Source organism: Rhinolophus sinicus, chromosome 17 (assembly GCF_057876585.1).
Source record: "Rhinolophus sinicus isolate RSI-liver-muscle chromosome 17, RSI-T2T, whole genome shotgun sequence".
Taxonomy (NCBI): domain Eukaryota; kingdom Metazoa; phylum Chordata; class Mammalia; order Chiroptera; family Rhinolophidae; genus Rhinolophus; species Rhinolophus sinicus.
The window spans coordinates 166,275,684-166,291,984 of NC_142517.1; the positions used below are offsets into that span (position 1 = coordinate 166,275,684).

The 16,301-nt window shown below is 35.7% G+C and overlaps 1 protein-coding gene across 2 annotated transcripts in view; it reads right to left on the reverse strand.

Moving 5' to 3' along the window:
• TTN (titin) overlaps positions 1-16,301 on the reverse strand; it is a 271,515-nt gene that overhangs the window by 206,562 nt on the left and 48,652 nt on the right. The window contains exons 44-46 of one of the 2 annotated variants that reach the window (XM_019739278.3): positions 15,737-15,925; positions 10,147-10,203; positions 2,295-9,055 (exon numbers count right to left, since the gene is read on the reverse strand). In XM_019739278.3, coding sequence (XP_019594837.3) covers positions 2,571-9,055; positions 10,147-10,203; positions 15,737-15,925 — 6,731 coding nt within the window. In that variant the 3' untranslated portion in view covers positions 2,295-2,570. Of the gene's footprint in view, positions 1-2,294; positions 9,056-10,146; positions 10,204-15,736; positions 15,926-16,301 lie in introns of those variants that run through there. The other variant, XM_088794519.1, reaches the window with a different exon arrangement.

Consider the following 16,301-nt stretch of genomic DNA (forward strand, 5'->3'; position numbering starts at 1 on the left):
ACTAATATCTTGAAATATTTTCCCTTACTTCTAAACATAATGTAGTAACCATAAAAAAGTTAGTTAATTGAATACAAATATACTGAAACATGAAAAGTGTAGTTAAGAATACATGGAGTATTAGCGGCTAATAATTATGTCTAAACTCTACTATTTGTAATACAATGAATTCTTTATCCAGCATCAGAGAAATTAATATTTCAGGCTTTTAAGTTATGTACCATTGAATCAGAAAATTTAAAAAATTCAATTTCATTATCTACAACAATTAATAAATAAGCCAAATGTGAGCAAGGCTTACTTTTCTTTTATTCATTGTTATTCTGCATATCCTCGAGTATAAAGCATTTAAGACTAACAGAATTCTAATGAGCAAAATCAAATAAAGCCCTCTTTCTTTTATGAATAAAAGTGTATATTTTCAGCCCTTTCTGCAAATCCAATAAGGCACTAAAACTTTTTTTTCTTTTTCCTTTCTTCCTCCTATAATATTTGGGTAAACTTTTTTCTTTTCTTTTTCCTTTCTTCCTCCTAAATATCTGAATTTCTAATTTACTTAAACCTCCATTATGTGACTAAAGGAATAAATCCTTAAGTCCCCAAACTATAGAATTAATTTTATTTCAGGGATTTAGGATGTGATATACAGAGGGTGCCAAAAATATATATACACATTTTGAGAAATGAAAAAACTGTATTAAAATTGTAATAATATATACCGATAACAAAAGATGAATACAAGTCATGTGTATACCTTTTCTTGGCACACACAGTATTATATTTATGATTATTATCACAGATATTGTGTACTCACTGGTTGAAACAGAAATGATTGTTCCACAATTGTGTATCTATCTTCACGGGTTATAGTGACATCACACAAGTAAAACAAAATTTTGGGGGTTGTGTGGAGGTGAGAGGTGGGATGGGGGTATAAGACTGACTGCTCTATGTTTTGCACATATTCCCAACTGCTTTTTTAATTTGGAAGACTTTTAGGGAATTTTCACTGTGGGAGTAAAAAGGTAATAGATGAAATAAACATCATAAACGTAACGGTATATATAAATTCTTTTGAAAATTAAGTTTAAATTAAATGTTTAATTTTTTAGAATTAAAATTAATGTGTTTAATACAATTATGATACTTAAAAATTATTCAGTGCAAGTGGCAAATATAGCCATTAGATAACTGAGTAATTTAAGAGTTGGGGGAGGGAAGATTCATAATTTCATTACTATATTCTATTTTTTGTCTCATCATCTGTTGCAAAAGTAAAATTTATTCTAAATTATGTTCAGAAAAGTTATACTGGGATGACACATAGTGTTGAATGATCGCCTCTATGGACTTTTGTCCAACCCCTCATTTTCAGATTAAAAAAAACCCTGAATTTTTCTATACTTATTACAACTTACATGAGAAGATTTATGTTGACATTGGTACATAGATACAATCCTAAGGATTTTGTGAATGCATTACAATTCTAATTGTGAAAAACAAAAAAGTCACTTCAGAAACATATATAAATCTTGAATTTGAATGCTTATTAATTTCCAATTAGTTTTAAAAATGAAATTCAGTGAAAATGATGGGAAAGCTTATTATCTTGTTATTTGTATATAATCTGAAATACAAATTACCATAATGTTTCCATTCTAAAAATGTTCCACCTTCTTTTTTCTAAAGATTCTGAAATTGGACTGCAGTTTAAAATCTATATATAAATGTAATATGGTAGCTTCTTTTTTTCCCCAGGCAAATATTAAATTAATGATGCATCACGAACTTGATGCTATCTCGAAAATTGAGAAAATGAGGTATTTCCAAAAGTGGAAAGATCTTTATTTGCACATTATGCAAATGTCCAGATGAACTCTATCCAAACAGAGAGCATCACTGGTCCCTTCAAAACCAGCAAGAGTTAAAACACTAAGAGAGATATTAATATAAAAATATATTAAAAAGACCCCCCGAAATATATTAAGATTGCAATATCAAACCGATATAGAGTTAGTTACCAGTTGGGCAAAACTGGTTTCTGTTGTTTGTTTTGTCTATTCTGAGTTCAAGTAAATAAGCATAGATTTGGCTGCAAAAGGGTTATAATTTCAAAAATGACTTATATTCAGAGCAGAGAGGAGATTTCCCCTTACCAGTTTGTCTCTGTGGTCATCTGACATCGTCTTCCATTTTACATTTTACTTTACATACATAGCTTGTATGCTAAAATAATGCATTCAGCTGAAACACTTTGAGGAAGAGGAATGAGAGTAAAGTAGAAACACAAACAATTAGGTAGCCAAAGAGATATTTAATCGTGCTTGATTTTTCACAGCATCATTAACACAAGTGATGATTCCACAGTTTAGACAACAGAATATTTACATGTATTACAAACGTGAGATGTCTACATGGAGAAGCTGTTTTTCCAAGGGTCTTCAATGTAATACGTTCAAATAGAATTGACATATTTGGAAATTTATTAGATCTACATAATTTGGAAAATATGAAAGCCCTCAAATCAATTGTAATACTTATTGAGGCATTAAAACATTGTACAAGAAACTTTAAATTAGGGTGAGTGCTGCACAGGTCTCGGCCATTCCTGATTTGTTTGTAGCTACACACCTGTATTCACCTTCGTCATCTTTTACCAAGTTTTTTATGAATAAGTTGTGGAACCCTATGCCACTTTCCTCAGCACTGAACCTTGCTCCTTGCATCAATTTCCCATCTTTGTACCAGTAAACTGTGGGTCTTGGAGAGCCACGAACTAAACACTGGAAATAAGCTGTTGTGCCTAATGGTGCGTAACAGTCAGAAACACCTTTGATAAACCTGGGAGGCCCTTCTACTACCTGAAAGTCAAAAAAGCTGTCTGAGTACTTGCTCTTTAAGACTAATTCTTCCCTCAAACTGCTTAAAGTCACTTTACTTTTCTTTGTTACCATAGCAACTGCTGTGGAATCTCCCATGGTGAGAAATCCCCGACAGATAGCCTCTCCTACACAATTCACAGCTCTGCACCTGTATGTTGCACTATCAGAAAGACAGACATTTCGAATTTTAAGGATGTGAGTTCTGTTCTCCTCACTAATCACGTATTTAACATTATCTGGCTCAATACACATATATTCTTTATACCATTTAACTTCGGGACTAGGGATGCCTATGACTGAACATTTGAACACAGCATCTGAATTTTCTGGTACTTTAAAATCACAAATAGGCATGATAAAGCGAGGAGGCATTTCAAATACTTCTAAGTCAATTTTTAAATCTTTGTCTTCTTCTCCCCTTGACGCCATATTTGGATCTGCTAAATTCAACGGAAGAACATCTAGACTCACAATCATACTTTTGTGATCGGGAGTAAATTCAGGAACTGTGACTATTTTCACTTGCTTCTCAAATTCTTTGACATCTTTTTCACTTAATTCAACTTCCAAGACAATTTCTTGAGGAGAAGGTGTTCTTGATGATGAAGTATTTTCCAAATCAAACTCCATGACATGCTGATGTGTTACTGGAGGTGGGAGTGCCACTGCTCTTTCTTTTTGGGGTACTATGTCTACATTTGCAAAGCTCTTTGCTTCCCCTATGATGTTTACAGCATGGCACATGTACTCTCCCCCATCTCTTTTTTGAATGTTAGAAATTTCCAAAGAGCACACATTACCCACCCTTTCTATTTTGATTCTTTCATCTGGCTCTAGCAAAGATTTATTTCTATACCATTTCACACCAGGAACTGGAATGCCCTCAACTTCAACAATGAAGCCTAACGTTGTATTTTCATATATCTTCCTTTTGGTCAGAGGTTCAATAAAAGATGGAGGCATTTCATTGTCTTTTGGTTCGATGGCTTCATTGGGTGTGCCAAATGAATCAGAACGCCAGATTTCATAAGCTGAATTTCTTTCTCCTGTAGGTGTATGAAAATGCTCATTTGGCGTACTGTCCTCCCTTTCTATTTTTGATGGGTACCTTTTAAAGTTTCCACTGGGGTTTGGTCCTCTTCTTTCAACTATCTCTTCTCCTAAAGGTGTAGAATATCTCTCTAGAGTCTCCCCTGGGGGTGTGGAATATCTCTCTAGAGTCTCCCCTGGAGGTGTAGAATATCTCTCTAGAGTCTCCCCTGGGGGTGTGGAATATCTCTCTAGAGTCTCCCCTGGGGGTGTGGAATATCTCTCTAGAGTCTCCCCTGGGGGTGTGGAATATCTCTCTAGAGTCTCCCCTAGGGGTGTGGAATATCTTTCCTCTATCTCGCCTTCAGAAGGTGTTGAGTATCTTTCAACAGCTTCCTCTAAATGTGCAATTCTTTGAACAGTCTCACCTCCTGAAATTGTTGAGGATTGGTTAGCTGTATCTAATAGAGTAAAATATAAATCAGGAGACTTTGGAGTTTCAAAATGTTCAACAGAGGATGGTGGTGTATAAAATTGATCTAACTCAGAGATTTCTTCGCTGGTTGTACTTCCCACATCAATTGAAATATCAGATTCAGGAGAAAATGGGCGGCCTACTGATTCCTGTTGTTGATTGTAATATTCATACACAGTGTTGAATGTTACTTCTTCAACCTCCATAGATGTGATTGATTCACTCTGGACAAGTTTTGCCTTGTCTTTTGTGTCTTTAGTTTCTGGAACTTCATGCTTTCCAGCGGCAAGTAAATATTGTGTTAGGGAGAACTCAGATTCCATTGCTTCCATTGTAGGTGTCTCATCCAATTTAGGAAGGTTTTCAGAAAAACAAGTTTCTATCTTTTCTCCTTTAGTAGTAAAGAAAGGAGTTTCATTTTGAACTTGAACTTCTTCATAACATTTTTCTTCTTCAGAGACATCAATGTTTTCATTTATCTGTTCATTTAGAGTCTGTTGTTCCTCGGTCATCAAGAATGGAAAGCACTGGCTTGGGGTGAGTTTCCTGTGGAGTGTGTCTGCCTCCTGAGCATCACCTTTGTGGTCTCTCAAAATTCCAGTAGCAAAACCCTGTGTCCCTCCATCCTGTTTTTGAAATGATACCAACTCAGGTTCCAACATGTGTTCTTTCTCCATTTCACAAACCTCTAAAAACTTTTCCTCACTTGCTGCTTTTTTCAAAAGTGAAATGAAACTTTGATCTCCATTTTCTAACGAACGCTTTTTCTCTGAAGTAGCAGTTTCTCCTACATCTGCATCTACAGATGAGGTTTGTAGTAGGGTACTTGATTCAGTATGGATTTCTTCAGGAAAGAATTTAAGCGAACGATCAGTGTTTACATTTTCTAGATTTTGTTCCTGTATCTGTTGGACTTCTTTTTCCAAATAAAAGGTCTTTTCATCAATACAACTTTTCTCCATCACAGACCTACTTGAAAACTCCTGACTGGATGAGATTTCTTGATTGGTAAATATATTGTTTTGCACACTTCTAGAGGTATTCTGTGTATCAGACTCTAATATTTCAGGAATTTCTTCTTGATAAGGCATTTTCTGCTGTTGCCTAGTTTCTTGCCCATTGAACTCCTTAGCTGGATCGCCCATATGAGAATACATTTGTTTTAGATCAAATACAATGTTCTCAGCATACTCAGTTGATTCAGAAGCAGGAGGTTGGATTTTAAAATAAGCATCTTCTGGTTGATCACTATCTAATTCTTGGAATTTTAAATCTGGATTTTCTATTTGAGAGTGAAATTGCCTTAGGTCAAATATAATAGGTGCTTCTTGTTCAGCCCTTTCAGAAATTGTAGATTGCTTTATAAAACCTATTTCTTTCTGTTGTTCCCTCTCTTGTAATTCACATTCCTTGTGAGTTTGAGAAGAAAGCAACTTTAAATTCATTATGATGTTAGATGAATCTGGTTCAATGTTTGGAGACATTTTCTCTGCCTGATACATATTCCCCTTTAGGTTACTTGATCTTGATTCTCTTTGATTTAGTGGAAAGTCAATGTCATCAGACTTCTTTTGAGGAGTAGTAACAAATGATTTCCTGGCAGGTCTTTTTCCTAGAACTTCTTTTTCTATGTGTTGTAACTTTTCAAATTCAATGATTCTATGCTTCACCTTTCTTCTTGGGTAGTATCTCTCTTCACCAAGGGGTTCTTCATATACAATGAAAGCTGAGTCTTTTGTGTCATAACTATCAAAAGTTTTCTCAGAGTGGATGTTTGAGAAATGGTCACTTTGGGAATATTCTTGTACATTTACCCTTTCTGCTTCACCAAGTTTTCCAAAATCATTTCTGACCTCTTTTCTAATTTTAATATCACTGAAATCAACAAATGGATAAAGAATACCTTCTGCTTGGTGCAGCTTTGATTTTTCATTTGTACGTCCTTCTTTCCCTTCATCCTGACATTGTATATATTCAGCCCTGATAGGCCTGTTGGTTTTTATGGACCTAGAAGCAACCTGCATAAATCTGGGTAGTTTTTCTCTAGAAGACGTGCAATGAACATAGCCTTTCTGGTGTATCTGCTCAGTTGTCTCAAGGTTTTGAAAACATTCCCTTATAGAATATTCTTTCACGTAAGATTGGGAAGTAAAAGGACCAGTGGGACAATCATAAAAATGTGCCCTTATAGATTCTCCCTGAATTTGCTGATCTTTGGAATATTTTTCATAAATTCCACCAATATTTTCTACTTGACTATATTCCCTGTGAGTGACAGGTTCCACTATTAGATCTGAAACACTCTCAACTATTCCTGAATTGTTTTCAGCAACACATTTATATTTTCCAGAATCTTGAGGATTAACACCATTAATATATAATCTGTGGCTACAATCAACTTCTTCAAACTGAAACTTTTGGTTCTGCTTTAAAAGGACTCCATTTTGAAACCATGTTACAATTGGCTTAGGCTCACCAGATAGTAAACATTCAAGTATTATGAAATCCCCTTCTCTACACCTGGCATGCTTCGGCATTTCTTTTAATATTTTTGGTGGCTCATTAGTAATATCAGATGAAAATATAAATTTGTGTTTTGGTGACTGAGTAGCTTCATCTCGAGGAGTTGCTTTAGGCTCCAACTCTTCAAACTGAAACAATTCTCTTGACTCTTTATCCTGTTCTGGGGTAGGAGTTGCTGCTGTTATCTGAATTTCAACAGGAAAGGAAAGCAATTCTGTGTCTGCAGAGGGAGGAACTGGTGGGTTAGTTTGTAACATACGGAGATTTGCGTGGCCTTCGTGTCTCAAAGATGGATAAATGTCTTCTGCTTGGTCAAACACCAACGCCAGCTCTTCTTCCTCATCAGTGTAGTCATGCAACATTGGGACTTTGTGTACTTTGCTACCGTGCCATTGTTTTGCTTTCACTTTTAATATACCAGTTGTTTTTACTGCTCCATATTGGTTAAACAGCACACAGGTAATAGAACCTTCATCTTGAAGAAGAACAGAAGAAAAAGTTAATGTCGAATAGTTTTCAGAGGTATGAATGATAAAGCCTTGATTATGTGGGATTGGTATATCATTGTTATACCACGTCACTATGGGTTGAGGATATCCTTGAAAATGACACACAAACTTACAACTGTCACCTTCATAAACTTCTTGAGATTCAATTTCTTGAAGAAATGAAGGTGGGCAACGTTGCAGACGTTTTTGGAAAGTATTTTCAAAAAATCTTGCATTTTTTTCTTCCTGTTCAGTTTTGAATTTATCAACTCTTGTAGAAGTAGAGTGTTGTATTTCTCTCAAATCATCCTTTCTTATTCTTTCACTATCTATTTCTTCATTTCCTTTAATATTTGTAAATGTACCAAAAGATTCACTAGCATGTGGTATAATAACTTGAGATACCTCTTCAGGAGTCTCATATGTTTCCTTGTTCTTCCATACATTAGTGATACACTCCGATGACTCTGCAATTTCAGTTTTGGTCATAATTTCTTCAAGTTGTCCTCTTGCTTGGGTAGTCTGATTTGCTAGAATCCTACTATATACATGGTCTTTTGGTAGACTTTCTCTTAGAAATGCTTCTTGGCTCATTCTTATTTCAGTCTTGGGAATTTCCTCATCAATAGTAGTTTGAAAGCTTGTGGGAAATGTTCCAGAATCCATATTTTGATCCATTTTAGTAGGAAAGGCATGTGGATGTTGGACAATACCCTCAGTTGAATGATCTACCTTATCCCTATTTTCAGGTAGATCAGATAGAGACCTGCTTTTCATTTCCTCTCTAGAGAACTGAATATCTTTATCACTAGCTTCACTTCTCAAAGTTCTTGACCTTAGTTCAGATGACATATCTAAAACAGACAATTTTTTTTTCTCCATTAACATTTTTCTAGCCTCCCGTAAACGTTGTAACTTCATTTTGGTCTCCTCATCCAGGAATTTTTCACCTATATTAAGCCATCCTCTTAAGTCAGATTTACTTTCTAAATACTCTTCATCATACATCAAATCTGTTTTCTTGCCAGGACTTACTGTCTTAAAGTGTATAGTTCGCATCATTCCCTTTTGTTCCACATCCTGTTTTTTGTTAAACGGAGACCCAGTAAACCTCAGGTCAACCTTTATCCTGTCTTCTTTCCTTTCAACTAAAGTCTCCATGTTTTCGTTTGTCTGTTCTGCCCTTTTCAGAAATTCTAAATATTTCTCATCTTGCCCTTTTTGGATAACAAGCAATGATGCAGTTGATTCAGCAGACCCTTCACTGTTAATTGCTAATAATCTATAACTTCCAGAATCTCTGCCTTGGACCCTTTTGATCTCTAAGCTGGAAGAGTGCTCATGTAAATCACTCTCGGTTTTTATAACCCGTCGAAAACCTGTTGGGATAGGCCGATTGTTATGAAACCAAGTCATTTCTGGAGTTGGACAGGCAATTAAACTACATGTAAAAACAGCAGGTTCACCCTCTAAAACATATTTAAACACAAGTTTTTGGGTAAAAGAAGGCTTGAAATAGTCAGGCCAGGAGCTTGTAGATAATATTCTACTTGCATATCTTTTAGCAGCCATTGAGCTTTGGTCTATGTCTTCAGAATCTGAAAAGGCATCGCGTGTATCTCTTTCTGAATGTTCAGATTCCCCCTCAGAGAATAATTCTGTAAAAAAATTAAATTATAAAGCATTTTACTATTTTCCATAGTATTTGAAAAGTTGAAAATAAATGAAATTGCAAAATCAGAAATGAAATAAAATGCATGCTACAGATTCTCACAAATCCATAAAAAGTTTCACTCACCATATTTGTTCGAATAAACGCAACACCATGCTCTGTTTAAAAGATTCTGACACGAAAATCGTTCGTTGTCTGGTCTTTTCTTCAAACTGCTGAAATTTCTTCTTGAACAAGCAAAAATGCATTTCAAAATAACATGTTCCTGTGTATATTTGTTTTGAGAGCAGGAAGGCTTTGTTCCTTTGATGGCTAAGAGGAAAGTCTTACCTGACTTGCAGAGAGTGGAATAAACGCCCTTTCTGGTCCTTTTGATTGTAGATTAAATTATTATATTTTTGGAATTAACTATTTTAAATATATATATATACAAGAACTATAGCCATAAATAATTAGCTAAAATAAAATGAGAAGGCGTTTATTCGAACTAATACAGCCATAAAGTCACAATGCTATGCAAAGAAAAGCAGGCAATAAGGATCCCATAAGGCAGCTATCTGCAAGCCAGTGTAAGAGACATATCCATGTTAAAATGATATATGTGCATGAAGTGTAAACCAGAATGGGAATGTAACATTTCCACACACCCTAAATAAAGTAGCATTTCAATGATAATTCATTCATGACATTTCATTCTGAGAATGACAGCTAGGTTATTGTCTATTATTCAATTTAATTCACTGATTTTGAAAACAAACTTCTACTACATGATTTCATGCATTCAGATACCAACGTTATCTAATACACACTTTTGAAAATGACTGCAAACATGAAGTTGAATATGACCGATAAATTTTAAATACAAGATTTTAAATTACCATAAAACAAATTACTGTGAAATGCATGTAACCGTCAGCATACTAAACCAGGCATGCGACATAGTAATATATACTCTGAGAGATATATTTGTACACCTATGTCATTTTTCTCAATAATACTAAAAGAAAGAAGGCAGCTCAAGGATTCTATTAATCCTTCAGAATTTCTACTTAAATCTCACATTCAATATAACAATACCTTTCATCTCCACCTCAATCTGCTGTTCAATCCTCTCATGCAAAAATGATTCATGGGCTAAAATGGAAAAAAAACATATAAAGAAATGTTAGTGATTAATTCCATATACTTTCTGCCCCAATTTAATATTCATATAATTACAATTTTTCTCTTTATTATAATAGAAAACTACATCCTCCAAATGCATCAGAAAAATTCATGCCAAACAAATCAATGAGTTGACAAAGTACATGACAATGTTGACAGAAAGATTTAAAAACATTTTTATTTCAGGTTCTCTATGAAAGTTTCACATATAGTTCCATAATTTCCCATGCCTTTACATGCATTCAGAAAAGCAATCCACAAGCTAAAGAAATATTCTTTTTTGTTTAATGTCTATTGGTTGAACACTTGCTAAGAGATGAAGTCATGTTTAGAAAGAACATGCATTTTCTAACTTGCCACCTTAAGTTGAGGGCTGTTCGCAGTTTTTCCTGCAGAATTTGCATTTTCAGCTAGTAAGTATTCCTTTGATTTGAACTACCTTTAAAACTTGAAACTACATAAAGTCCAATTACATATTAAGAGGCAAAATCAAAAGTCATCAACTCAAAATTGCTTTTATTACAGAAGGAAAAGGTTCAGTTTTTAGACACAATCATCTCTGGGGCAGCTTCTTCAGAAAGATGGGTGCCGCTCTTGTTTCTCAGTTCATGTGACATTGTGTCAGTATGCTTGACTCCCTGGCTTCTCAGTTCCTTGTGGTCTTTGGCATGAAGCTAATGACAAACTTGATGTTTTCTTTGACGATTCTCTCTTTACTTCACGAGTTGTTTTAACTTGTGACTCTTTGAGTATTTTAATGCTTTTAGTGTCTGAACCAAGGGAAATTTTTGTAACTGCTCTGGTTTGCGATTCTTTTGCTAGGTAAGAATAAAGTTAGGAAAAGGAATAAATTAGCTGTGTTTGTAAGAGTAAAACACATGCTGAATTTAGAGAAGATGGAATGTCATTAGGATGAAAAGAAAAGCAGCACGTTAGTGCCAAAACGAATATATGATATATCTATGCTTACTATGCATGTAAGAATTCTACTCAAACTGACTTATGGGGTTTTACATTCTTACTTGATATTCGTGGATTACTGTGTAGCCTTGCAAAGTTATTAGGCCATAATAAAAGAGGAACAAATAAAAACTAGCCTTAAGTTAGATGATAACTGTGCCTGATCCTTCACTCCTCAAATACTTTAAAGTGGCTTATCTTTTAACTTTCTTAAGTACAAGTAAGGAAGTCTAGACTTTTCAAGAAAAAAAATGCTGATGTTCCAAGAATACTTTAATAATATTCAATTGGAATTAGTGAACTAAAAATCCTGGGGCAAAAATATCCAGCTCAAATCCCCTCTAGGAACTTGACATGCAAGCACTGTATTATGGCACTGTGTTCACAGCTAATTCCCTGCTGTATTGCTGCAGAAACTGTCACACTTGTTGTCCACAAAACTTGTAGACAACAACTTCAGATAAATAGCAACTCTGTGCAATTATGGTGCTAGCCAGCAGTTGCGGTTAAATTGAGGGTCAACTCTCTGGATGGTAGAACTTTCCATCTAATTTGCATAACTAGATCTCAGTTCTTGAGATATCCCTTTTGTAGGCTTTGGAAACAGAACCAGAAATAACTATAGGAGAAAATGCCCAATTAAGAAAGAAAACAGACTCCTTTTGGTGAGTATTACAGATACAATTAATAACCTTAGCTCAAAATTCAGTGTCGAGATGGCTGCGCACATAGCACTGTATTGCCTCCTATTCCTGTCTAACAACTCAAAAATAGTGTGGTCAGAGCAGGGAAGAACTTGAGGCCATAGGTCTCGACAGAGCCTTGGAGATGCCCAAACTTCATGTATCAGCCTCCTTCCATGGGACTCAGTGAAGCTCCTCTGCCTGTAGCCACGTAGCATGGGCTTCTAGTACCTGAAGAATAATTTTCTTATTTCCTTAGTATCTATAAGCAAAGTCCATGGATAAGAGGAAGAAGCTGTCCTTTGCCCAGAAAAATGTATTCATGACTTTCCAAACACAGTGGAGACTCAAGCACAGTAACAACAAAAATAACGATCTTGCCGTGAGACGATTCTACAATTCCCAGAGGATCTGAAGCTATAAAAGCAGGATGATTTATTGTGAAATATCCAGAAACCACTAATTTTGGTCCAGACATACCCCTGTTATTTTCAGTGTCCAATTTTTAATTTTCATAGCCTCTTTGTATAAAGCTAGGACCTTCATATCTCAAAACAAAGGGCAAATGAGAATTTAAATTAAATTTAAATTTAGCACCGTGTCAGGCACAATAATAAATACTCAATAAATACTTGATCTTTAACATCTTAACCTTCTTTGGTACACTTCTTAGGTGGTGCGTTTGGTAAATATTAGAAAGAGCAGCACATGGGAAATGACCCCAACTTCCTGGATTTGAAAGTTAAACTTCCTGAATCTAGACTGGAAAGTTAAATGTTCTTAACAAGTTTGGCAAATAAATGGCTTCCATAAGTCATTTATAAATAGAACACTAACTTAGAGATATTCTAATTACTACAGTCTGATTCACTTTGCGTGGCAGAAAAGCTGCAGAAAGCGATGAGGATGAAATGAAGCAAATCATAGCTCAAAATCAAATAACCACCTTCTACGCTTAGTACTGCTGATGTTGTCTTCTCTCCATACTCATTGTGTATAATGCAGCTGTACAATCCTTGGTCTGCCAGCTGAACATTATATATGGTAAGAAACTGAGCGTTTCCATTTTGTGACTGCGTCACTCTCTCAGATTCTTCTATCTTTACACCTTCATGAGTCCAGGTTACATCAACAGAAGATTCATCTTCTAAAACACAGAGGAATTGAGCCGTGTCGCCGCACTTTACAGAGCGGTCCTGAAGATGCAGGAGAATCTTTGGTGCCTCACCCATGGTCTCTTCAGCACATTTCTCAGACAACTCAGTGCTTTCTGCAATTTGTGAAAGGGATGCAGTGTGGTGCAACCCTACGTCTTGAACAGATGCACTTGTGTGGGTGGAACTTTGAGACATACTTTCAAAAACCTGCACTTCATATTCATATGATGATTCTTGAAATGACTTAATTTCATTTGGGGATATTTTGGTCTCCTGCTCTGTGAAAGAGGAATCTGCCACCGCCTGGGACTTGGTGGACATTCTTACATCTTTCCCAGAACTTTGCCTAGCTAGGGCTTGCACTGTATAATCAAGTGACAAGAAAAAGAAAAGAATATTAAGATCTAAGTTTTGTCACTTGGTTAGGTTAGTAACATAAAATGGCATGGAAGATGAAGATGAAAGACATCGTTGTCACTTGGAAGCAGCATGTCAGATGAGGTATGCTCTAGGACAAGGGTGTCCAAACTTTTTTCAATGTTTTTTACCAAGGGCCATATGCGGTAAAATACACAAACAGCCAGGCTGCTCACTCAAGGTGAAGTACGTATTGCCTCACCTGATTTATTTAAGTAAACTAAATATATTTTTGGAATTTGCTGCGGGCCAATTAACAATGGATCATGGGCCGCAGTTGGCCCGCAGGCCGCAGTTTGGACACCCCTGCTCTAGGATGTCAGGATCATACAAAAGAAAATTCATTGCCAGTAATTCAGTGATGAATGGATGATGAAGGCGCATGTGGATGCCATACAGTATCTAGTTTCTTCCTTCCATTATCACCGCAGTTATCTAGAGTGTCACAGTCCATCTCCTCCCACTCTTTTGCTGACTCTATTTGGGATACCAATTGTCCTTCCTTCACCATATACTTTATAAACAATATACAGCAAATAGGTCATTAATGAAGCAATTATGAGATCTTGTTTAGAAAAAGAAAAATGTCAAGCATAGTTGATGCCTAACAAAATAATTACTAATGTAATGCACGGAACACATACTTCAGTGAGATGTAGAGTACAAAGGTTAACCCATAATTGAGACTTCAGGGGGACTTGTGGGATGTTACTTTATTAGTAAATTATGGACTGACCACAATATGCAATGAGACAGTCGAGACTCTCATTAGTCACAGAGGGAGTAGGAGGTAGGCAGCAAAGCAAAGTCTTGGAAGTAAGATGGGCTTTACCTTTTGGAGTCACTGTGAGTGCAGCTGCACAAGTGGCTTCCCCAGCACTATTGGCTGCTTTGCAAGCGTACTGCCCAGCATGCTCTGAGTAAGCATCAACTATAAGCATTAAAGCCATGCCTGTGGACTCCTCAAAATGGAAAACTATATCTTTTGTTGGTAGAATTGGCTGCTGGTTATGAAGCCACTGGATTTCTGGCTTCGGAATGCCAGAAACCCTGGCATAAAATCTGACTGTCTCCCCGCTGTGCACCCTGAGGCTTGATAGAGACTGGATGAAGATGGGCTTTTGGCCAAGGGACTCCTTCTTAAATGAAACTGATGAAGAGACATGCCATTGGAAGTTTGATGTGACTTCTTCAAGTTTGCTAAATCCTGAAAAGAAGCATGCCAACCTTTAATGGTGTACCCTGCATTGAAACCAGAACTCATTTGGAGTTGTCTACAGATCTGTCACAAATTTAATGGTAGTCTAGAATCCAGTCCAAACCCAATGCCTTGTCAATGTATGCCACTATTAATTCAAAGTCACACAAGTTCACTTCCGTTTTCCAGACACACAAGCTGAGACATCAATAGTCCAAAGAACTTCACTATATTTTTCATGAAGGCAGTAGTGGAGTACGCAATTTAGTTTAGGTATTCTTGTTCTCTGTTTTTATTTTTTCCGTCTGGTTGTAAAACCAGCTTTTCTATTTTGCAAAACACTTTTAATTGATTAAGAAAATATCTGGTTATTATAATTTGTTTAAAATTAAAGAAAAAAAAGTTGTCCTAAATCGTTAGGTATTTGCACATATTTAATATAGACTAACTTAGCTCAGAGAAAATAATCTGACCGTGTAAAATTAGTTGTCTCATTTTGAATCAAATTGCCCCACTGAGGAAGTGTTTCTGATTATAATTTAAGAGCCCCAGGAACAGAAATCTTAAACCATCTTAGGACTGCGCCCCTCGATCCTTAGGCATTCTTTGAATGACGGTGAATACATCTAGCTGGTGTACAGACCTGAAATCGTCCACTGTCACTTCTGTGAAATCAGAATTGTGTCAACACAATAGGGGGATGATAACACTTTTAGATTAATTTTTTTAAAACAATTTTTATCCTAGCAAAATGAGAAAACAGATTTATCTATTTCCTTAAGCACATTTCTACCCATTCTGATACATGCTGATCAGGAAGCATGAAAGCTGGTGATGAGAGCGATACATTAAAAAATGTTATGGAGATAAAGCAGGGCAAAATAAAAAATGTTTCATAATGTTTGTAATTCTTAATGAGAAAGGGTGAAGCAAAAGTGAGAACATCACATATAATATGAAACAATTAGTTGCATTAAAAGAGAATAGTAGGACCAACGATGATTTACATGAAATATTTAGTGATCGTTACTGACATGATGAGATTAGATCTATATTTAAATGTGGTTGTTAAAATTGTTTTACTCTACCTTCCAGTTTCAAGTTGGCTGTGCTTGATACTTGACCTACGGAATTATTAGCAACAAAAGTATAAATTCCTTCATCTTCTGGATAAGCTTCAGCAATTTCCAGTTGGTAAGTGTCTTCAAATTGAGTCATTCTAAAGAAACGAGATGGCTTGATTTTCTTGTCCTTGCTGTACCAAGACACTTTTAGATCTGTATCACAAAAGGAAAGGGATATTTAAATCACAAACAGAAGTAGATATTTTAAATTTACCTGAAAACTCAAATATACTGGTGACTATATTTCATATCTATCTTAATAACTTCATACTTTTCTTTTAGGCATGCCACATCTGCTCTTACATGATTTCTTTTCATCTTTAAGAAGGAAATATGACTCTAGAAAAACCCAGTGTATAAACTGGTAGCAATGTTTAAAATTTTACAATTTTAGCTGTATTATTTTTAATCATTTGAGTTGCATGTTGTGGAAGCAAGGAAATGATTTTGATATACTCAGTGACCTTGAGAAAAAGATAGTCCTGAGAAACAGTCATTATGTGGCGTTTGATCTGGGATTTAGTTGCCT